The sequence below is a fragment of the Sciurus carolinensis genome, chromosome 5 (genome assembly GCF_902686445.1).
Source record: "Sciurus carolinensis chromosome 5, mSciCar1.2, whole genome shotgun sequence".
NCBI lineage: Eukaryota > Metazoa > Chordata > Mammalia > Rodentia > Sciuridae > Sciurus > Sciurus carolinensis.
In genome coordinates this window covers 54,144,753-54,170,054 of record NC_062217.1, presented here as the reverse complement: position 1 = coordinate 54,170,054, position 25,302 = coordinate 54,144,753, and the positions used below count along the sequence as shown (strand labels likewise).

At 36.6% G+C, this 25,302-nt stretch overlaps 1 protein-coding gene across 6 annotated transcripts in view; it reads left to right on the top strand.

Moving 5' to 3' along the window:
- Positions 1–24,947, top strand: part of Diaph3 (diaphanous related formin 3) — a 545,588-nt gene extending 520,641 nt beyond the window's left edge. For 4 of the 6 annotated variants that reach the window (XM_047553085.1, XM_047553084.1, XM_047553087.1 and 1 more), the window contains one exon: positions 23,634–24,944. In XM_047553085.1, coding sequence (XP_047409041.1) covers positions 23,634–23,896 — 263 coding nt within the window. In that variant the 3' untranslated portion in view covers positions 23,897–24,944. Of the gene's footprint in view, positions 1–23,633 lie in introns of all 6 variants that reach the window. The other 2 variants (XM_047553083.1, XM_047553081.1) reach the window with 1 other exon arrangement.
- The last annotated feature ends 355 nt before the right edge of the window (positions 24,948–25,302 follow it).

Below are 25,302 nucleotides of genomic sequence, written 5' to 3'. Positions count from 1 at the left end.
TTTTTGCATTTATTTAATCTTTTTAGATATACATGACAGTAGAGTACATTTCAACATATTATACATACGTGGAGTATGATTCATTAGGATGCCATTTGATTCTCTTTTCTAAAAAAGCAAAGACTTACTCAAAGCTATGAGAAATCTGTACCAAGTAAATTCGGAAAAAAATGAATTTTACCCCATTTAATTTAGTTACCAAAATTATAGAACAGAGAATACTATCAACTACAGCTGGGATGTTCTACATTCTCATTTCTAAACTTGACTTTTCAAAATCCTTTTTGACTTGTCTTGGAATGAATGAAGAAGTAGTCCTGACATGTACATCACATACACTTTATACTGAAGGGTCAAGATTACATTTAACTAATGTTTACAAAGGATCAGTGAACCGTATCCTTTTGTTTATGTTACACATGAGAGAAACAGTTTACATTGTCCTAAACATCCTCAGTCAGCTATCTCCAAATGGATTATGTACTTGAATATAAAAAAGTTCTTCACGATTTAAAATGTACTTGAGCTGAAATATTTTCCTCCTTGTTTCCTTTTTTCCCTAGCCTGACTTCCTTTCTTTTACTTAACTTATGTGCTAGTTCTCCATGCCGCAGCTAAAATAGATCTATGTACAGACTGAAATGTCAGAAGAACATTCACTCTGAATTTTCCTGAATCGTGATTAGAGCAAGACAGTTTCTAATTGTCAAAAAGATTATGGTTTTGCTAATATAAAGCACATTAGTTTAACAGAATTAAGCATAAGGGAATGGTGAAAATTGGCAGTTTTTATTTCAACAGCTGATCCTTTACTGTATTCCCTAAAACATTTGATTAGACAAACTTTTGTAATAATCAGTTTGATCTTATAGTTCAAAAGGTTGCCAAAGGTTGGCAGTGTGACACCTAGGTAGAAGAATAAGACTAATGAAATAAGTAAGCAGAAATTGTAATCTTTGATACGGGGCAAGGGTCTTTATAATTTGTTCAATGTAGTCATCCTCTTTCCTCCAGAAAATCCTCCAGAAAATCCAAGAAGATATGATATTTTGAAGAGTTCTCAATATAGACCAACTTTGCACATAAACTAATTTGGATTCTTACTAGTCCTTTATCTAACACTTTAATTTTTTATGATTAAAAAATTGACACTTGATTGCTCTTCCTGCCACCTTCTTACATCTTTGCCATCATTTCCTTGGTGTACTGGACCCTTTCACATCCTAGCATTTTATCTCTCCCCTTTATTCCACCTGAGATGCACTTCTACTGTCCTTTGTTTGACAAACTGATACTTACATGTCAAGACCTAGCACAGAACCCAGTACAGTGGTCCATGCCTGTAATCCTAGTAACTCAGGAGGACACAAGTTCAAGGCCAGCCTCTGCAATTTAGTGAGACTCTAAGCAACTTGGTGAAATCCTGTCTCAAAATAAAAACAATCGCCAGTTACAGTGGCACACACCTGTAATCCCAGAAACTCAGGTGTTTCAGAGGAGGATTTCAAGTTCAAGGCCAGCCTCAACAACTGAGACCCTGTCTCAAAAAATATTTTTTTTTAAAAAGGACCAGGGATATCATTCAGTGGTAAAATATCCTGGGTTCAATCCCTAGTACCAAAGGGGGAAGGGAACAGCCCAAGTGTTAATTCTATAATAAATTCTTTATAGGCTTAGTTGCCCTGTCTTCTTTTTATCCTGCAGCATTTTTTCCATATCTCTGTTCTAGCAATTATTTATAATTTATTTGTTTTTGATAATATGCTTCTTTTTGCTAGATACGAATGCCTCAAGGTCTAAAATCTTATTCATCATTGCACCCCCTGTCCCAGCACAAATGGCTGGTTGGTGCATAGTAGGCAATCCGTTATTGTTGCTTCAGTGCATGAATTAAGCAACCAATTACATGAAATGTCTGACAGACAATTTTCTACTTTGAAACCAGTTGTATTCCCAAAGTTAATTTTTAAATCAGTTGTTTTGGAACTCACAAAGCAATTTCCCATAGAAACAATGTTATAAATGTTATAAATGGTTGTTAGGTTCCCAGGCTAGCCCTCAAGAGTCTATTTAACCCATAATGTAGCTGAAACACTATGCAGTTGTAATGAAAAATAGCAGAAAACATCACTGTTACACATGTGCAGTGTTTTCATTACATTACGTAAATACAATTCCTCTTTTGTATGGAAAGTACGATCCAAGGCAAATTATACCAACAGGCAGGGATAGTATGATCTAGTGACAGGAGCAGGATAGCTGAATGAATATAGGTGAGACTCTTTTTGCTAACTAGCCTTAGAAGTTGTTGAACTTTATACTAACCTGATTTTCTACCTTGCTCCAGCCAATTTGGTAATTCTTGCCTGCTCTGGTAACAGAAAAAGTAAGGTAATAAATATAAGAACACATTGAAAATTTAGAGCACTACATAAATGTGGTGTGTTTCATGGCAAAAAGTATCCAGACAAATGACAGTGAACTGAAGTAGGAATTTTAATGGAAAGAAAAATAAAGTAGTGACATTGGGTTTAAGCCTCAGTTGACCTGACCCCAGAGCTGGGAGCTAGGTAACTGCCTCACTATCCTTTCTCCACCATGACCAACTCTAAGATGAATGAGTTCACTTCTCGGGGTCTTAGTTTCCTCTTAGGTAAAGTAACATGTTTGGGTTAAATACTGTTCCATTTCTTGTGATCTCATTGTCTTTATTTAACATAATTTGAACAGAATTTTAACTTCGGTGGTTTTAAAATATCCTGGAAAATCATAAGCACATGATCTGCCTTTCTTCAGTTCTCTCTTCCATGACTACTTTCATCGAAGACCATTATGTACATTATTTTTTTCTTTGTCTGCTGGACATGCCCACCTTAAAACCAATTTGTTTCCCAGCATCTGCCATCAAAATCAATGTAGAAACTAACTTCCATCACAAATGCCTCCATCTCAATGTGCAGAACATCAATCCTTTTGTTCCTTAGTCAGAATTCTGCTTTCCTCCTTGAAGAAGAAAGTTTTCCTTCATGATTTGCCTAAGAATTTCTCACTTGATTCTGGTGCAGCAGATACATAATCCAGCAAACTGTCTAATCAAATTTTATTTTCTATTAGGAGCCATCTGTTTGCCGATGACTACTCTGTTTGTTTTTTATTTTAGTGCAATCCATTTTAGTTCCTTCATCTGTTGTTACCATACCACCTGCAATTCCCATTTTCCCAGCTCATTCCTTCCTTCCTCTGGTGGGTGAGGAAGAAGACAGCACAAGTCGGCCACATTCCAGGCAGAGTAGCTGAGGCTCAAACCCTCCTCTCTGGCTAGCATGCCTCTCTCCTCAGACTGTCCAAGTGCTCTCTGTTTTCTTCCCTGGATTTAAGCTTCCCCAAATATCCTGCTGCCTTTTAGGAAATATTGTGGAACAAAAGGAAAAAGAAAACTGCTAAGTTCTTCCCATCTTTAACTTTCTATCCTAGGAGATTCTCATTTGTCTCTCCCCAAATCGCTGCTTTCCTTCTGGGCTGCGGGGGTGACTGTTACATAAGAAACAAGCAACCCAGCGCATGGAGATTGGGTTACATTCCATCAGAAAACATTTTTGTGTGTGTGAAATTTTCAACACAATTTGACAAAACCACATGACATGTTTTCTTCTTTGTCTTCATATGTTCATGCACATGACATGTTGGCCTGAGTCATAACAATCTTTAATGTGGAACCTTCTTAGCCTTGGTAGTGTAAGTTCCTCTTAGGTAGAACTGCCAAATTGTCTTTTGTGAATCTAGGTTCTGTTGTTACTTGAGAGCTCTCATGAGAACCTGCCATTGTGAGTCTGCCTTAAACTACCCCTGAAATCCCATTTCATTTATTATGTGCACAATGCATTTGGCATTAACACTAAATTAACACAAAAAATGGGCAAACATAAGCACTTCTTTGTCCCTGGTTCTTTTCAATACCTTAAATTTCTTGATGGTTCCTAGTTCTATGGCTTATATATAGTTGCTCAATAACTATTTGTTGAGTTATTATTCAATTATATATGGACATATTTGTGAGGTTGAAATTTTCAATTGATCCAATTTTTGACCTTTTCAGCTATTTTGTCAGTGGCTTTGATTACCCAGGTGCACTTTTACCATCAATAGGTTAGGTCTATAAATAGAAGTCTAAAGACATTTTTCCTGTGTTTGGGAAAAGAAACTGAATTAAAAGTTCAGATTTTGAAATTGCAGATGAATATTGTGTTAGCGATTAACTGCAGCAAACATATTTTGAAATCATTTATCTAGCAGAGAAAAAGACAACAATGGAGGCATCCCTTGTGGCCACAATTTCAATGGCTTCCTTCAAAAACAGTCATTTGAAGTTTTTGTTTCCCCCTTCTTTTAATCTCTCATGTTATGAATAATATTTAGTTGAACTCCCAAAGCAGCTGGGGGAAGAAAATCTTTGATGTTGATTTTTGATAAAATATGAGACATTTACTTTTGTGAATGTTAATCCCGGAAGGCTTCAATACAGTCTTTTGTTCTCTGGGTTCTTGTGCCATTCAAAGATTTGAATTTAAACACCAGAGTGTTTTTGACCACCAGAAAACCCTCTGAAACACCTAAGTATGGAAGTTTTAGTTATTAAAATCTGCAATATTTGTTATTTTAATTACCATCTCAGCAATTGGCCAGATGGGTAATGATGGCATGTGACTGTCCTGCCTGTCCTTAATGTTGCATTGCCCTGTAGTATATTCTTTTCTGAACTTTTTATTTTACCCATATTTGCTTAGAAACCAAGCTACAATTGTTTTAAAATTACCCTTTTAATTACTGAGTTCTTTCAGTACATCATTTCAAAACTAGTAAGTGTCAGGTTTTGTCCTGACTTCTTGTCAAGAGAGTTAAGATTCTTCCTCCTATATTTTCAACCTCACAAAATCCTTCCTCCCAATAAATTGTAAAACCTTGCTGGTGACAAAGTGCATTAGTAGACCTAAAGATAAATGTTTATTTTACATGTAGTCACTGAAGACAAATACTTATTAGATCAAGAGTTTTATCAACTACAACTTCCTTTAATTTTTTTTTTTAAATCCAAACTAAGTTATTTCTCTCTGGTTTAAACATGTTGGCTGATTTTTAGACTTGGATGAATTTCACTGTAAATTGCTGTTCGATATGACTGGAGTACCCAGGAGCTGTCAGGATGGCTCAGTGATTTAACATTGGTGTCCTGCAGCTTTGACTGTAATCAGCAGATGCTGTGGTATTACCATAAATGTTTTCCTAACTGCTTCTGTCAAAAAGAGAAAATTCTTCCTGCACTGAGTCTGCTGCTTCTGATTAAATTCAGTTTGCCTTCTTTTGCATAATTAATGTCCCATGATGATCTCTAACCTTTTGTTTTTAATATTGCCTCTTGGTCTAGACTCACTCTTTACAAGGAAGCTCAACTAAAAGCAGACAAAAAGAAATGGATGGTGCTTTTGCATGTACCCCCAGCTTCTCTTTGGCTCTGAAACTGTTACTGTTTTATATACCATCACTTGTCAAAGATCATGATAGGTTCTGGTCTTTGTGATGTTTTTCATTGTTGTGCCAATGCTCTGTTCTACTTCAGAGGACTGTTTCTGTAACGCTTTGGTGCACATGGTTTTGCCAGAGGATGTGTGATGATAGGGTCTGCTTTAGAATGTGCTCACCCTGGGTGTGTAAATTGATAACCCTCTGACACCAGGCAGGCAACAGGCTTCCTGTTCTTCTGCGAGGCTTCCTATACCTCAAGCCCAAAGTCACTCAGATTATATTTGCTACAACAGAGTAAATGTGTATGTAACATAAATATGTTAAAAAATGAATACCTAGTTTTGTCTGTGAGTGCATTTTATACATAATATCAATGGGGAGAGATCCTTGAGTGTATTAAATAGTAGTACCTACCTGGAGAGCACTAAGTACTTTCCTATTTGTCCTTTTAGAACCTGGGAATACTCTTGCCTGACAACTACCTGTGAGCTGATATTTTTTCAAGTGGAACATTGATGTGACTAGAAATGCTTTCTGATGTTATTCTTACAGTGTAAGATGAAAAGTACACATGATTTCTCTCAGGTACTAAATAAGACCTGTAGTAACTGGCATATTTATAGCTTAGAAGCGCCCTGTAACCGTAATTGTATGAAATTAGGGTTCTGCCTATTCCTTTTGTTTCCAGTGAAATTGAATGAGCTTCAATTTCCTAGGGCTCATCTACATCTTTCTTCTATAGGCAATTCCACTAGCAAATATTTATCATATTATTTTGTTATTTTCTTTTATTTATAGAATGAAAATTTAGAGTAGAAAAGAACCTTAGTGGTCACAAAAGATTCATTTCGTGACTGACAAAGCTGAGCCTAAATAACAAAGTCATAGGCAGTGGTATCTTTTACTTTGGAGATTTTCAGCTTTTCACTACTAAAACTTTGAATGTAGATTTTTGGCTGACCTCAGATTAAAACCAAATAAAAAAAACGCATAAATTTCAAAATAAATGTATCAGCCCTCAAATAGTTTTCATATAAAAGCAAAATTTATGTAGCAGAACCTCTTTTTTTTTTTTTTTTTTTTCCTTCCTCAAAACTTTTAGTACAAACTCTCTCTCTAATCCTATAACTGCTTGGATCTCCTTTAGAGCCAGTGTGTTGTTCTCTTTCTACAAAGTCAAAAGCAGTTATTGCTTTTCTAACCACTTCTGCAATAGAGAGCACCCCCTTTCAACAGAATAACTAATGTGTCATCAGGGAAACGATGACATCAGGCCACTTGAAACTGAGACTTTGAATTGTCACTCTGGCACTGCTGTTTCCTACCTCTGTCACTAGAGTAATCCACTTCACTTCTGGGCTCCATTTCCTTGTCTGTAAATAGAGAGAAACAGTAACCACCTCCCAGGAGAACTGAGTGGATGGTATAGTATCCACACGCCTGCTTCTGTGGGACCGTATGTGACAGCAAAACTTGGAAACACTGCAAAAAAGCAGGAATACGAGAACAAGAGAGCTTAGGTTTTTTTAAACAAGAGCATTCAGTGGTTCTTTTTAATCTTTTTCCTCATTCCCAGTTTTTTTCATGAACATTATGTATTAGTTGCTTTTTAAAAAATGTTACAGATGTGTCTCTTTCAAGATATTCCAAGGTAACAGTGGAAGGAATTTGTTTATAAAAGTACATTTTAGGAAAATCTGAAATGGCTCTTTAGCTTGAAGAAAGGAAAATCTCTTTCCTACACTAAATCCCCAGAAAGGGCTTTTCATAATTTCTTTCTCACCTTGATAACTTTAGATGCCCTGAAATCCTCAACCTTGATTTTAAGTGTACTGCTGTGATCATGCTTCAAGAGAAAGCTGTCAGATTATTTGAAATGATGAAGAGCTGTAATTCACAAGCTTTATAGTGGCTGCCGTTCTCACTGGCTATAATGTTCAGAATTTGGATATCCACCCACCTTATCCCCATCAAATTAGCACATAAATGCATACCACAGGATTTATCACTATAGCCATAAATTTAATGATACTACATGTAAACAAACAAGTTTCCCAATGATATAGATTACACTGAAAGTCTTAGAAATTTCTTTCCTTTCTTATTACATTAAAAGATATTTCTTGATCAATTATTCCCAGGTATCAGTGGTTCTGTTTTAACCCAGAGTTACCTATCTTTAGGGGTGTCAGTTATTATCGTTATAATCATCAGAAAAAAGATTTCTGATAATAAGATCCCTTACAAAAGCTTACACCTCTACAGTGATTTAAAGTAAAGTGATAACTATACTTTACAAAGAGCTTTTACATAAATATCCTTGATAGATTTGGCTTATTTGATCCTCCTCAGTTTAAAAAAAAAAAATGCTTAAAAAATCATGTGTACTTTTAGAAGGATTAATTCCTTGAGGCTATAAAATGAGAATAGTCAGCCAAGAGGTAGCCCTTACAATTTTGCCTTTTACATATAAACAAACCCCATAATAGGACCCCTGTTATCTAAGTAGTCACAAATGTACAGGTTGCAACTAACCATATGAGCCAGAGGAAACTGTTTTTGGTTCTCTTTCATGTAAATCCAAAGAACAAACAAATCAATAGGCGTACAGCTTGATAAACGTAAAGGTTGTTCCGTGGCAGTGAGCTCGGTTAAAACCAATTCTGTAGAGACAGCAGGGAAGTGCAGAAAGCTAACCTGGCCTCCTATGAAAGGGCTTTTAATTTGCCAAAGGAGACCGTCAGAGCCCTCTCCAGGGTACCAATAGGGAGTGTAGCAGCAAACCAAGAACATTGTCAGGATCTCAACAGAATAGCTGTGCTCTTGGCCTTGACTTTGTTCTACATAACAGATACTAGCAACTTTATAGCGTCTGTCGTTAAAAACTCCTTGTCAGGTCTGGTACTCAGAGGCAGAGTAAGTGTTATCACCACCTTAAGAACTTTTCCACAATTATTGTAGAATACAGTAGAAGAGACAGTTATTGAGTACATAATTACACAAACACATCATGTTTATGGTAAAGTGTTAGGAAAAGAAGAGAGTGTTGTAGAAATGGACAGCAGGGGTGGGGGACTGAGGAAGCTGCCCAAGTGACTACCTGTGCTGAAGCACTTCTGGCCTGCTTTCTAGCTCATAAGAATGAACACCTGGAGCACCCAGCTCTTAGGAGAGGCCCAGGTGGAATAAAGAATTCAGGTCATCCTTCTTCTCCCTTCAGTATATCATTGGCAACAATGGGGCAGTGGGGGCTCAGTGAGAGAATGTCAGTGGCAACCACCATTATCCACTTCTGGGATACAGCTATCTTAGACCCAGGACTTATGGTTATAAACCCGTTTTTTTCCTTACATGTTATTCTTCATCTTATTCCCAACTCATCCTTTATAACCCATTCTAGATATGACCACTCCATGCTTGCATGTTTTCAGACTCCTTTTTTTTCTTCGTTTTTCATGGAGTTCCCCCCAGATGTCCTAGTTTTTTAGTTCTCCTTTAATGTTCCCTTTAATTAGTCCCTATTACCTTATGCTCCCTTCATTCACCATCTCTGCTACAAATGACCTACCTGCCTGCCCTTTGTACTTTCTTTGGAAATCTGACCCAGCCACAGCACTTAAACTTTTGTGTTTGTTGTTTAAGACATGGATTCTGATTTTGCCAAAAGCCATAGTAGAAACCACATTCAATAGTGGAGTTTTAAAAATGAGAGGTGTAATCAACTACTCAACACTTTGAGCTGCTCTTGCTGTTTCTCCTTGCTGTATGGGACGGGTGAGAGATATCTCTGTAGACACACATGTACAGATGTGATTGGACAGGCTTACTGAAGGCAAGGACAATGTTCACCCTCTGCTGTGTCCCTGATACCTAGTACAACATGGTGCACCGTACATACTCAGTTTTTTCTGACTAAATGACGAGAGTTTATTGTCCATCTTATATTCTGCTATACCAAAGAATTATGAAGCAGTCTTTGTTCTCTTGAACATAGAATCTTATGAAAAATGACACATCTGTCTACATGTATAGTACTGTTTTAAACACAAGAAATGGAGAGAACAGACTCCAAGTTCTTATGGTCTTGTCACTAGACTTACACAGGTGGCAGCAACACAAAAAGACATGACACCAGACATCCCAAGATACAACACACATAAGAGAGGTAAAATGGAAGTTGGCATCCAATGGGATTTGAAAGATTATAGATTATCAGAGACAATGATAAGGACTAGAGATCAGAGGGAGTAGTATTAGAGTTCAATGCATATATACAAATAAAGCAACTAAAGGAATTATGCCATTCCTAAAAGAGCAGACACTTCCTCCAGCATACATTACTAATAAGAGAAAACTATATGCTCAAACTTTATAATTTAAAATAAATTGAGGCACTTTTTTTGGTTAACTCATTTTACTTTTTAAAAAATTGTAATTTTAGAACTCTGGACCCTTCACAAATTGGATAGTATTTATTAAAATGTAATGTTTTGTGCAATAATGTCAACTATAACTAGCTTTGAACATCTTCTAATGTGCTAGTGAATATGGGCCATGAATTTTGCTGCTTCTGTGAATAGTTATATAGCAAAGGTAAGAATAAATGGTCTTTATACCTTGTAAGTAAAAATCCTAGACAAATATTTCTGTTTTTCTCTAACAAGAGAATTCAATAGATTTTAAAGATATTTGTGAGGAATAATATCAATATAAATGAAGTGTGTTATAGTTCCCTTTGGTTTCTTTTGCTAACATAGGAATGCTACCTGCATCTCCAGCATTCAGTTTTAAAATAAGCAGTGCCGTAGTTTGAAGCCAGGAGTTAAATTAGAGGACCCAGACTGGAGGCTCAGAGCTCTGCCCAAACTTACCTGATGCCTGGAGAAAGTGTCTAAACCCCTCACACTTCCCTCCCTGATCTGTGAAATGGATTTATGTAAAACACCATGTGCAGATCTGGCTCTTAATAAGTGCTCAAACATGTTAGTATGATTTTAATAAACTTGAAAATATTATTAATAAGATGACAAAGGAGTACAATTTTGTTACAACTATATTTTGTTAAATCTGAGTTCTATATTTGTGGATTGTGTTTTAGTTCAAAATTTTGTTGTTTTTCACATATGTTCGGTGTATTACATAGTAAACCTCATTGACTGCCCCCACTAATCTTTGGTGAATAGAGCTATAAATCTGTAAGATAATGAGATTTGTGCATACAGAGGACATAAGAGAAATAAAATTATTCATATCTGAACCTTGAATGTTAGTTACCAAGTGTACTTGGAAAACTGCAGTATAAGTCACTCTTGTGTTCCACCACAACAGCCTTTTCATGTCATGAGATTCCATTAATTGCAAAGACTTCTAGATTCCATTCATCACAATGGTTTATTTTTCCTCTCCTAAATAGAATGTGAGTCATTAGAAATAGAATTGGTAAACATATTAACATCATACATAAAGAATTCACTATGTGCCATATGTAATTATTAAAGGTACTATAAAGCAGACTAACATTTAGTGATTGGCGACAGGTGTAACTGTCTGACCTCTAGTGGCTGTAGCTTATAGCTGCATCTCATTTGATGGGTTTAAAAAAAAAAGTAAAACAGACTAAAGAAAGAATCTCAGATCCTAATAATAAAACTCTTCAAGTATATAATTAACTTCCCTGAAGTTTCACTATTCTAATTGTTTGGGTGCTTATTTCAAAGGACAGAGTCCTGAATTAGCTTTGTTACCGAGTACAGGTGCTTGAAATGTGTCAGCAGACCCTGCCTGGGTCTGTAGCCAAGCCATGTCCACAGCATCTTCAACAGACATTCCTCTGCTCATAGCCAACTCCCAGAATCAGTGCTCAGCCATATGTCATAGGCTTCTATGAAATATTTTTAAAACATTAAGAGAACACCTATGTATGACGTGTATTTTATTGTGTCTATATGCATATCTTTCATGAGTAGATGTGTGAATGTATTGAATATTTTACAGTTGATAGCACTATTGTCCCTCATATGCTTTAGAGTTAGAGTGTTAGAGTGTTAGAGTGTTATGTATGACCACGAAACAGATGGGAAGTTGACCAACAATTTTGGGACATAAACCTTCTGATTAATCTGAACCACTAGACTTACATAATGCCCCATTGAAGAAGACTAAGAAAATTTATATTATCCAATGGTTAATAATGAAAAAGAACATATAACCATGTGATATTTTCCTTTGCCATCAACATAAACCTTATGGGAGTGTTTGATGTAATTTTTTTCTTTTTATATCTCATTTAACAGAACTCTAATTTACCTCAATAGTTTAATGAACTGTAAATTGCTGGACTATGGCTAATATGGGTCTCCAATATGTTTTCTGAATTTCAAATACCATGCAGATTATATAGTTCCATATGCTCTAAGGCTTCTTTTAAGAGGCGGAATGAGGAATGGAGCAAGGCACAGTCACCACATCATGCATCCTGGTCATTTCTCCCATGGCCAGCACCCTCTTTAGCTTTCCAAGAGTCCTACACACTCATTTCTTTCTTTCTGCCCACTGTACGGTACATTTCTAGTGCTCTGTGTTTTGTGTTACCATAGAGACAGGAGGTGCTCCAAAGCCCCAGGAAGACGAGTGGAATCAGGTCTTTGAGTTAACAGTCCCTGCTGACGAAAGAAGCCCGAGGCAGGAATCTATAGCAGTAAACGGAAAGAGGGAATTGTGTGGTCCGATCCATTTGTCTCTCCACAGAGTCCTAGGAAGCACAGACTCAGCCAAAGCAGCATTAAAAATGAGTTGTTTACAGAAACCAATTTTTCAGAGATCTCATTGCAGCCTGGGGTTTCATAGAAACCAAACTTGCCGTTTTATTTGCAAGAAAATAACTGAGTGACATTGACCTATTCCGTTTACTGTTCTCATCATTAAAAAGGAACAGCTTCTAAGAAAGGTTCTCTTTGCCTGACTTATTTTGAGGATCAAAAATATCACCTTTAAAATGAAGGTCAATATTCTTTCGTCCAGCCAAAACCAGAAGTGACTCTGCGCCCAGGTCATTGATCTAAACATACTAGTTCTAGAAATGAGTTGTATATATTTACTCTCAGTTGTCGTGCACTTCCTTCATATTGTGGATTACTGAAAGCTTTTGAACTTTTCTCTGGATGTACTGAATTGTTATGTTTCCTACTATGTTATTTTAACTCATGCCATACTTTTATTTAGGAGAATGCTGCTGAAGATTTTTAAATAATATTTTTTCTCTGGCCTTTTCCTTAGAGATATAATATAGAAAAAGGGGGAAGAATATAAAGATGAAAATTTTAATAAGCAACAGATGTTCTGTCAAATACCCTTAAAACCAGTCTCTCCTGGAGTAGAATAAGATCCATCCTCAAAGTATTAGCTAGGTTTTTGTCATAGATCTAGTAGTCTAGGCAGGGAACAGAATTCAGAGAAATTCAGAATACATCATTTCTTCCATAGTTACCTGTGCACACATTGTCCTTTGGAGGAGCAAGACCAGTGTCTATCAATCTATAACTAGGTGAAGGTCCTCTGAGGTACTCACTTTCCTCAAACTGACAGTGGGAGGCAGTAGTGTACTAGCCTGAGCCACGTTCTTCAAGGTAACATCTATGACTCATGCCAGATTCTATTTCATTCATTTTCTAGAAATACATGAAACTAAAATCTCAGAAATAGTTTCAGATTTCATAGTGAAACTTGGTACCATCAATCCAGTACAAGATAATGATGCTATGTCATAATAGAACAGTCCATCAGCTTCTACCAGTGGCAACTCCATGAAATTCACCTGATGTATGTAGGTCCTGATCTGAAATGAATTGAGGAATAGCCATGGAATAAAGGCCAACCTTGTTTTGGAAAGGAGGACAATGATGTTTAATAAGTTGGAGCCCTCTGATTTTCATGATTTATCAAAACATCATAAAGAACTATAAAGTAAAAGTAGAAAAGTCTCTAAATGGTAATGTTTCCTTGTTTTCAGGGGACTGGATAAATATATGTCAGAACATAACAGTAGCAGCAGTAGGCTTGTTGTTATTGGAATTCAAGTGTCATGAGTATATTTTTAATCTTTGGTCATTTCCTATTTTGCCATTCACAAAATCCTAATTACCTAGAAATGTATAACCGGTCCTCCTTTATGTAAACAAAATCACAATGAAATGCTAAATATTAGAACACTGTTCTTTCACTCCTTCTAATTCATTATCTGATTTCATTAATGGATTTTCTTCAATTTATTGACTAAGTAGGTCAGTAGATTATATTTTTGAGAATTTTTCTCCCCCAGCATTAGATATATATTTATCTCTACAACTAATGAAGTTCAAGTAGCACTTTTTTTTTTTTGATACCAAGGATTGAACCCAGGACACTTAACCACTGAGCCATCTCCCTAGCCCTTTTTTATATTTTATTTAGAGGCAGGGTCTCACTGAGTTGCTTAAGGCCTCACTAAGTTGCTGAGGCCAACTTTGAACTTTAAATGCTCCTATCTCAGCCTCCTAAGCCACTGGGATTACAGGTGTGGGCCACCACACCCAGCTGCAGCACATTATTTGATGACTAACCATAATTAGTGTACAATTGTGAATAGAACAAAGCCAAGTTTACTACTGATCCATGCAAGTGTCAGACTCAGGCTTCTGATTTTACTAACTTTCGTTCTAGCTAGGTGAACTAATATCCCCATATAAGGACTTATAATTTATTTACAAGTCTAAGGAATAGACAATATTAATTTCCATTAGTATATGGATTATTGTGATTTGAACTTTAAAGTTTAAAAAAAAATGTGTCATAACTCCTAAATTCTTTTTAATAGTACAAACCAAACTGGAGACAAAAGTATTCAAATTTTCTGTAAAGATATCCAATCTCAAATACATTAGAAGTTAATACCACTGTTAAAAACTCCAGGTTCTAGACCTGTGTGCCCCATATAGTAGCCACCAGCCTGAAGTTCCTTTTAAATTCTTGAAATGCAACTACTCAGAATTAAAGTGTGTTGCAGATGCAAAATATACACTTGATTTTGAAAGGCTAAAGATTTCATTCATATTGGTTTTTGCTTATATGTTGAAATATTTGTCATTAGGTTAAATATAATACATTATTAAAATTAATTCCACCTGATTTTATTCAATATTTAATGTGTCTTCTAAATTTTTATGTTGCACATAGCCCACTTTTTGTGACTCTCAATTTACTTCTGTTGGACAGTGCTGCTATAAACTCGAAACTGGGTCCTCAAGGCACCAGAAAGCAAAACACTGGTATATACATTAAACAAAATGATGTTATCAGCTTAATTTTTATCCAGATACTATTATTCCAGAGTGTGTTCTTTGGAATGGATTAATACAAATCTTAAATGAAGCGAGATGATAAACCATGCCATGCTTAGGTTCAGTCACTGAGGAAATAAGGTATGAAGCGCCCTGTGTATGAAATGGGTGAATATGGAACAAGATGCCCACCTTCACACACTTACGTGTGAGCAAGTTAGATCACAGTTAGATGGATGCGAGGTAGTTTCCTCCTTGCTACTTGAAAATGTTAAAGTGTTTAGATAGGGTGACTATAATATATATTTAGCAGTAGACTAGGGAGAAGTGATGTTTCCTTGTATATAGTCAGATGTAACATTATTTTAATATAAAATTTTCTTTAGTGCAAATATACTCCAGGATTGAATTCTCTAATGAATGAAATCAGATTGTCCTAAGCAGATTCTTATTAAGCACATACTGACAACCATCCTCAAGTATTCAGCCTACATGGAAATTTTTTAAAGATTATACTCAAAACAATTCTCTAAACATGTATTTGTTTTATGGGACTGTACACCCTAGTTGGCTTCCCCCACCCCCAGATTTTCGAATTACTAACTGGATGTGATTTTGCATGTTCACAGTAGGAATAACAGGATCTTAAATGCCTCTCGAACTTAGTACCTAGTATGGAAAACTGAACACTGATTGGATTAACTGATGCACTGACCTCCCTGGAACTCCAACTGGTGATCCCTAGGCAGACAGTTGAAGAAACTATAGCAGTTTGGCTTAAAGCAGAGAAGACTTGGGAAATATAATACTTGAAGGGATAGTAGGTGAAAGAAGTACCTATCTTAATACAGTCCTAATGGAAAAAATCAATAGGACCAGTGACTGAGACTTAAGAGAAACGAACACTGAATAAATATGGGGATTTAATAACTATCTTTTAGAGTTGTTGTAAAAATTTTAAAATAGTATGTAAAGGATTTATGAGATATATAGTATTCAATATCTTTACTGTCAAACCCTACCGTTGTGTTCTTGAAATACCAAATCAATGGATCAGATTATTTACCACCTGCTATTTACTATCTGACAGGCAGTTTTAGAAATACTCACTTAGTAGCTGCTAAGTCACATAAACATCTGTAAACAGATGTTATTGTTGGTTACTATGAAGAAGATGCTGTTTTGTATGTGATAGTTTGGTTTGAAAAATTGTTATCTGAAGTAATGGTAGGGCATTTATGGTGAGAAGTCAGGTGGACACAGTTTTGAAGCTCTGTTGGCAGAGCTGGAAATGCAGATGTGGTTTCTTCTTCCCAAAGGAAATTAATTAAAGTTTTGAGATCTTAGAGAATGTAAAAAGGGCAAAAAAGCAGACCAAGGATCTAATCATGAGAAATGGTCACACTGAGCGCTCTGGTTGGGAGTATTGGTAACGTAGAATAAATTTCCAAAGAAGATTAAAAATGAATCACCAAAAAGCACAAGAGTAAACATGGTAAAGGGCTACATCATGATAGAACATGTTAACTAAGAGTCTGAGAACTTGAGTTTTATCTCTGCTCTACCTGAAAGTTGTCCACTTCCTCAGCTTTATGTAAGGAGTTATAAGGATCAAATGCATGGATACATCAGGAAAGTGTTTGCAAATTATATACAAATGTTTATAAAGGTAGTGTGATTATTCAGTATTGTTAATTTTATAATAGAATCTAAGTTGTGAATATTCTACAGTGACTCATGACACCCAACTACGTGGTTTTAAGCCAGACTTCACAGGTCATAGGCCTGCAAAAGACTAACCTCAGTGCAGATCACAACAACATATTTGGAGGTCACCAGGCAGCCCTCACTCTGACCAGCTGGCTACAGGTTCAGTGGGCTACCACCCTCTCAGTTTCAGTAATATTCTAAAATGACAGGATTCAGGAAAACCCAGTACTTACTCTTACAGCTTAATTATAGTACAAAGAATCAATTCAGAACCAGCTGAAGGGAAAGACACTTGATGCTTCAGGCTGTCTTTGGGGACACACCACCCTCTCAGCATGATGATGTGTGACAATACATAGTATAGTCAGTCCTCCCTATCCATGGATTTCACATCTGTGCCAACTGAAGATTGAAAGTTTTTTTTTTTAAATATGCATCTGCATTGAACATCTATAAACTTTTTCTTATTATTCCTTAAGCAGTACAATATAATAACTTTTTAGATAGCCTTACCTTGTAGTAGTTATTATATAGAGATAATTTAAAGTACAAGGAAAATGTGCATAGGTTACATGCAAATGCTAAGCTATTTTATATGAGGGTCTTGAGCATTCAGAGACTTTGGGGTCCCAGCAGAGTCTTGGCACCAATGGCCTATAACACTGAGAGACAACTATACTGCCAACTAGGAAATCTCACCTGAACTTCAGTGCCCTGAGTTTGTATTAAGGCTTCATTACTTAGGCATTACTGATTGGCCACAAGATTGAACTCAAATTCCAGCCCCTCTCCACTCATTGGAGATCAGGTTGGTATCACTTGACTCCAAACCTCAACTCTATAAAGATATGATTGGTGTTTCTGGCTTGACTAATCCCCATCTGGTGTCATTCATTACCATTAACTATCTCTGGGCCCATCATGAGTTACCTAATTATCATAAACATCAGTTTGTGTTGTCACACTACAGGTCTGAGGGTTTCACCATGAATAGTAACAAAATTCCAAGGGTTTAGAGGCTATCTCCTAGGAACTGGGACAAAAGCAAGCCAAATTTATTATTACACACATTCCAAAATGTTACAGATGTCAAATGAAAATGAAGCAGCATGAGGAAATTCAGTTGAATTTAGGAATTTTAAGACTTTAGATAATTTATAGAGAGCAGTTCCAATAGAGGTTTGGCTACAAGTCAAATTAGAATTGCTAAGAACTGAGTGGAGCCCAGCTTGGTGGCACGTGCCTATAATCCCTGTGACTTGAGAAGCTGAGGCCGGAGGATGACAAGTTCAAGGCCAGCCTGAAAAACTTAGTGAGACCCTGTCTCAAAAATCACTGAGAATGTAGCTCAGTGGTAGAACACCACTGGGTTCAATCCCCAATACTGGGGGGAAAAAAAAAAGAAGAACTGAATAGATAGATCAAAAAAAAAAAAAAAAAAAAGATATGGAAAGGTTTATATTATCATTTTCTTTACAGCAGAGAGGCTAAATCTATCCTTTGCTCAAGTGCCTGAACCATCTGGAGATTCCTTGCAGTTCTGCACTCCATTAGCAGGGCCCAACTAACATAGGAAATGCAAAATGGCAGTGCTGTCTTCAACTTGAAAGGATGGTGATACAGAGCAAGTCTAAATAGAAGTGTATATATGGGTTTCTCTGAAGAAAGATCTATCTTACTTATCAATTATCTCCTGTATCCAGATATCTTTTTGTTTAGTTGTTTTTGTTTTAACATAATTGGTTTCAATAAGAGTTTCTTGGCGCTCCTAAAAGATTTTAACCATATATGAAATGCCCTTTTGCTCTTTTTATCATTTTTATATATTTTCAATACATAAGATAAACAACAAAATGAAACCAAGGGAAGACAATTATTTATAGCCTCAATAAATCAACAGTAAGGAAAACCACAGGGACATAGGCTGCTGGCGACTAGCACTAACTTCAGTTATTGCATAGATTAAAAACATATATTTGTCACACACTTTACTATCACATGGACCCTGTGGTGCTTTAAAATTATATTTATGGGTTATTTTTGTCTTTTACCAAAGTAAAGCCATTCCTAGGTTGAAGCAAAACAGCTACTTAGTAGGTCAAAGTAATAGTTAAAGAATTGTAAGAACAGATCAAATTTCAGGAAGACTAAAGAAATGCAATCATTGAGAACACCACAGTTCTACATTCTTTCCCCTGTCAAGGCTGCCACAGGCTCACCATTGACCACAAAAGGCAGGAGCTCAATTTTATTTTTCATCTGAGTGTTGGCACTTCTAAGAAGGCAGTACCCATTAGACCACAGTGTGCTGGGGGATCAATACTGACTTAAAGGGAACCATAGCTGATCCTTCCTGCAGTTGAGAGGGTTCCCCCAAGGAACTTAGCTCAAGAAGCATAACAACTGCTGGCGAAAACATTTCCTCATTTAGATGCCAAGTTGCAAATTGTTTTTTTTTTTTTTTTTTTTTTGTTTTTTTTTTTTTTTGTCCACATCTTCCTAGTTTCCTTTGTCTTTTGTGCTACTCCAGAAACAACAGAAATGTTAGTGCCGGGTGGAAGAGGTTTTTTTGAGCTTGCTTGGTCATCCAGATCTGAACTCAGCTAAATGTTCTGTGATGAGACTCAACATGGATGTAGTTAGTTTACAGCCTGATTTTTTAGCCCAATGGTATCAAAGAGCGGTTCAACTTTCCAATTTCAGGGGAGGGGCTTCAGATTTAATCCTTAGAGTAAGAATCATATGCAGAATTAAATTGAGTCTTCCTATCTTAAAGTAAAATAGCATTCATTCCCATCTGTTTATTTCCACAGAAACACAAATATGAGATATGTGGATTAGATTCCCTTACTGAATTGGTACTAAGAATAGCAGTTGGTTTGTTGCCTATCTGTACAACAGTTACCAGTGGCCCTGAATATTGGCAGTAGTCCTAGATATATCTTACACAAACATCTATTGTAATATCCTAAAGGAAAAAAAGAGGGTTTGATTCATAAAACAGTACAAACATACTCCCTTTGGAGAATTAAGCAATCAGGCTACTTTGACTTAATATTTTTAGTTTCCATTTTAAAATACGTATAGGTGAGTTTTTGAGTTGGGGAGAAAGAAATGTCTCTCTTTTAATTGACACCCCAGACTTACTTTTAATTGTTTGCCTGTATCCAAGTGTGTCAACTTGTAACTATCTAATTTCATGTGTAAATGATGAGCCCACATACATCAAATGAAAATTTGCTGATGCCTCTAAACTTGTATAAAAAGTTCTCTCCAATTTACAGGGTTGTCATCCCTTTCTTGTTTGTCAGCCATTTAGAAAGAGTACATGTGTTTGTATGGAATTTAGGTCTCCAGCCCACACAAAGCCACCAATAAGACACCTGACTTTGAACCACCATTGTATTAAGATTGTTACATACATGTGAACTTCTATCTTGGGAGCCTTCTCTGTCCAATCATTTTCTGTAGTTACAGTGGGATAAGGTGACTATTCCAACCCAGCTTCATTTATATACTTTTCCATTTAAGATATGACTCCCTCAGTTCCACAGTTTTGGTCTCCAAATGGCTGGGGACAAAGCAAAAAGAAGCTGAGGACCAGGATGGGGCTGTAGGATGCTGAGAAAGAAATGAATGCTGGGAGTGAAAAATTGTTATCTGGGGACTTCTAACAGAGCTATAAAGCATCTTTTAAAAGGCTCTGTGCATTGTCTTTTTAGTTCTTCAGTGGTCTCAGTAATGGCCTTTTTCCTTTTTATACTGTATTATCAGTTGCTTCTCATGAAAGAGTCTCCACCTGAAACCACAGAGGAGTTAAATATCATCTTAGTTATTCTCTCATCATTTTGTCCCTAAAGCAACCCCACAGCTATTTTGAGTTGCTCAAAAGGATAGAAATGCTGTTGCTTGCATTGGCCCACCTATTGTTATTCACCTAAGCCTCCAGAGAAGTTCAAAGACCAAACAGTAAAAGAAAAACTCAGGCTATGCTAGGCATTTCATCCTTGGATCTGGTACAGATCCAGTAGCAGAGGACTGAGATGTCCAGATGGATATACAATCCTTGTTTTGGGGCAACACACAATTCATTAGTGACCTTAACAAGCACTGTTTGAGAAAACTAATGTGTCAAAAACATGATTGTAGTGGGTTCCAGAGAAAAATGGGAAGAGAGGAATTGAGATAGTAAGCCTGGGCAATTCTTTCAAGATGTTTTGCTATAAAGGGAGTCAAGAATGGAGTTTGTAACTGGAGCGGGATGTGAAGGCAAATAGGAATTTTTTTCTCTCAAGGTTGAAGTTATCACATTTGTATGCTAAGGGGATGATCAAGAGGAGAGGGAAACCTTCACAATGAAGTAGGGAGGGCACAGCTGCCAGAGGGATATCTTGTAGGAGACAAGCCAGATTAGCATCTGTGTGAGGGGTATTCTCAGAGGGGAGCATGGAAGGTTAGTCAGTCCTAAATGGGGAGGGGGGACAGCTGTAGACAACAGATTTTGGGGGGAGCTGGGAGTTCTCTTCTGATTGCTATGACTGAGTTAAATGAAAGTGCAGGAGGACATGTTGGAGGTTTGAAGAGACAGGAGAAGGTGTGAAATAGTTGTCTAGAAGAATGGAAGAATGAATGGACTGGGGAATTGTAGTGGGCTTCAGGTCTTGCTTGAAATTCATGGTCATGAATTTAAGTGAGAGCAGTACAGAAGAAAGGATATGTGTGACCTTGGACATACAGCAGAATGGTTGTTTACAAAGGTATACTACCTACTTTACAAAGTTATTGTGAGGAGTCAGTGTGTCAGAAAGCATTTCAAAGTGTTTAAGTACAAGACATCATTATTATGAAACTTAGCTTTGCATTACTTAGCACCTGTCTTTGGCAAAAAGCTTTTCAGATTTAAGACAGGCTCAGTATCTCTAGAGACAACATTTGGCTTCTGCCACTGACTTAGTAACTGAGTCTAAGCAACTGACTTAACCTCCATTTGCTTTTACCCCTCAAACTATAAAATGATGGTGGTAATGCTTAAAGTGCAGTGAATGCTTTACAAATTAAGAGTGCCATATAAACACAAACTATTCATAAGATGGCATCAGCCCTCACTGGCACTGTCACTAGAAAGTCAGAAGGTCAGAGCCTCTGAATGAGCCCTAAGACTTAAGGGGCAGATGCTTCCCTTAGAAGGCTTTGGAAGAGGAAGGAAAGGGATTGCCGTGTGGGGCCATCATCATTACTTCCTTTAATCCTTACAACTGCTCTTTGAGATTATTAGAACCTGAGACTCAAAGGAGTTGTATTACCTGATATAGCTTGGGTGTTTCATCTCAGGTTTACCTTAAAATCACAGGTTCTTTTTACCTTGCCACATGTGGAAGTGGGCTTGATACTATATATCCATAGAAGTTATAGAACTAAAGGCATACTTATTTTTTTCATATTCCAGATCCATATTTTAGCCAACCTAACCGCTTCTCTGCAATCAGACATTTAACTGGAGTTGCCTGGTAGCAGAATAAACTGATTTGTGAGCTACATCATGATGGAATAGTTGACAGGAAATGATAGGAACATTGCGGGAGGGAGCAGTGAACTGACTACCTACAGGTACACTCAGCTACAGATGCACTTTTTAAACACTCTTGGGATAGGTGCTAGAAAAAATTAATTTATGTGGTCATGGGAACTGCTGAACTACCACGTCCACTGTGCCATTTCTTACAGTCTGTACATTATAAGCTGCAGCACATAAACTGCTCTAAGAGAAAATCACTGCTCTATTAGATTTTGATTTTTGAGTAACAATTGCCCACCTGATAGAGGTGATAAGAAAAGTGTATTTATCTTCTTCCAACAGCTAAAAGGTGATCATACTTCTAAAATTTGTTGAGATTGTCCAAGAAACTGTGTAAAATACTCATCCATCACTGGAAGCCCCTGGTCAGGAAATGACAGTGCAGTAAATATCTTCAGCAGCCACCTTTTAATGTACAAGCTGTTTTCGGTTGGAATTTTCAGCACTCACATAAAACACACTGTCATGAGTGACTGCTTGTGCTCCAAAGTCATTACTATTGGGATAATGGAACATCTCTCAGCGAATAACCAAAAAACTTTAAATGTCATGTCAAGTTTGTCGAAGCTGTTTTCAAGCCCCATTCAAGGTTACATGAATATTGAAGGTATCTGCTTTTAAGAAGTTTGAGTTGTGTGAGAGAGATCACTCATATGTTATATGATGTGAGATCCAGTTAATGAAAAGAAAATCCAGGTCTCTTTGGGAAAATCGGCCAACCACGCCATTTAATCATTAGCTCTTGCAACTCTGTCCTTAGCTACCCTGGTATGTCATTTCACCAACACTTTGGGTGTGTGTCCATGTGTATGCATGTGTGTTGATGTGCATATACTTGCCAAGTGAGGACAATTTCTGGTTTGCTGGAAAACTTGAACAGTCTGCCTGCTAAATGTATTATTTCTTTTAAGAGAAATTCTGAATATAAGCTTTTTTCCTTGGTTTTGTTCAAAAAGAAAATTTCATTATTATTCTAAATGGTATTTATCTTGGGCTCAAATGTATAGAGATAATCTCTTCACCTCACACTCTTTTACTGAGCAATTCCTTTGCACCAGGGCCATTCTAGACATTGAAACCGCAGCAATATTTAAAAGAATGTTCTTGGTGTCTCAGAGCATAGTTCTAGTAAAGAGACATGAGTTCTGGGAAGGAAAGGATGAGGGACTGGAGCCCTGAAAAGGACAGGTACAATTTTAGAGGAATGGTTAGGGAAGGAGACTCCATTTAACTGTGTTTAAACAGAAACCTAAATAAAACAGGGGACCAAACCCAACTACCTAGTGACAGGCATTTCAAGCCTAAAGGAAGGAGAAGGGAAGCACTGGTGCTCATGAAGTGGTTTTCTATTATGTTGTATATTCTTGACCTCTGCCTGTTTATTTTAAATCAGAGTTTTTTAGTTTAGTCTAAGAGGACTTGTATATTGTGGATAATTATTTTACATTTATGTTTTACAATGTGCCTAGCCCTTGCTCATCACAGTGACAAGTTTTTTTGCTTCTTTCCTGTAGAAAATCAGAAAGTGCAGCTGACAGAAGGGTCACGTTCACACTACAGTATCAATTGCAACTCCACAAGGACTACAGTCGCCAAGGAGCTTAATTATAATCCAGACACTCGTACGTCTACAGGGAGGATCAAGGCAGTTGAGAAGAAGGAAGCCTGTAATGTAGAAAGCACCAGAAAAAAGGAAATGGAACTTCTTGGCTCTGTTTCTAAAAACGAATCAGTTCCCGAAGTTGAAGCCCTGCTGGCAAGATTACGAGCTTTATAAATTAAACTGGCAAAAAATGATTAAGCCAAATATAAAGCCATGCTTTAAGCTATAACACTTGAAAAAATTGCTTTTATATGAGTGACTTTATATAGTTTTAAATTATGATATATATTAGAAAAATAAAGCTAAATACATGATTGCAATGCTTTTTCTATGTACTTGAAGTTTGGGCTTATTCAAGATTGTAATGGACTTTAATGCTTTTTTTGTCTCCTGGTATTCATCTGTTCTATATTTGGTGGTTAAATTATACATATTGCTTTAGAGAGCAGGTAGGAGACCATGTGTTCAGCAATGTGTCTGTAAGAAAATACCATCTTTCCAAGTCACTATAATTTTTACTATTTCAGCATTAATGAGTGTCAAATCATCAGCCTGAAGTCTTACTACACATCTATGTATATTTATATAGGCCCAGATTTCTCCAATGTAACATCATGAACATTAACTGAATATATCAGAGCTCTAAAGAAATGACTGGCAAGGTCTTTGTCATCATTGTTGAATTCATGTTAACTTGACCCTATACAGGACTAGAAGCCAACTGAGTGCATTTCCAAAAATGATACAATAGAAATGTATGTATTATCTCTGCAAAGTGCCTCTGCTTTTGTATAAAGTGGGTGTATACAATATCACAGTGCTGACCAAAACTCTTGGTCTTAGCTGAGAACATTTTTTCCCCAGTAATTATGACTATGAAATAAAATTTCCATTTTGAAACTTCCCAAGTCACAGATTTTTCTGATTCCTGTGAACACACTTGGAATTTCAGTTTCTTTGATCTGACAATCAATAACTGTAACAACAATCTGAATACATGTTTCAAGGAAAGTTTTCATATGCAAATGTTGCAATTGTATCTCATTTCAGCATCATTCCTTTGTTAATTCCATATCAAAGAAAATAAACTTGCTATTTGCACTAAATGAAAAAAATTGCTTTCTTCTCCCTCTCATTAACATATTCTGTGGTAAGCTGGAGATACACTGCTACACAGGCTAAGCATCTCTTTTGCTTTATTACATGTAATAAGTAAGTGACTGCTCTTTTACTTTCAGTTAAAAAGCAGTTATATGGAACTAGTCTGTGAGGTCCACTGCCTTTTATTTCCTTGTTTAAGTTGCCACCTCCTTTTGGCTTCAAGTTAATAAAATTCATTAATTAGGATTATGAACCAGGCTCTGTTTATAGACATTGGGGAACAAGTGTTATCCATAGCCACTGTAGGAATAAATTTGTTCCTGTATGTGTTGCTGAAATGTGCATTTTGCCCTCCAGTTGCAATTCTGATTTTCCTAAAAACAAATCTTCTAAAAAATCAAGAAAGGTGAAAGGCATTTACATCTTTAAGCCAGCAGAAGCCATAACAGCAAGGGAGAATTGAAAGAAAGAATTCTGTC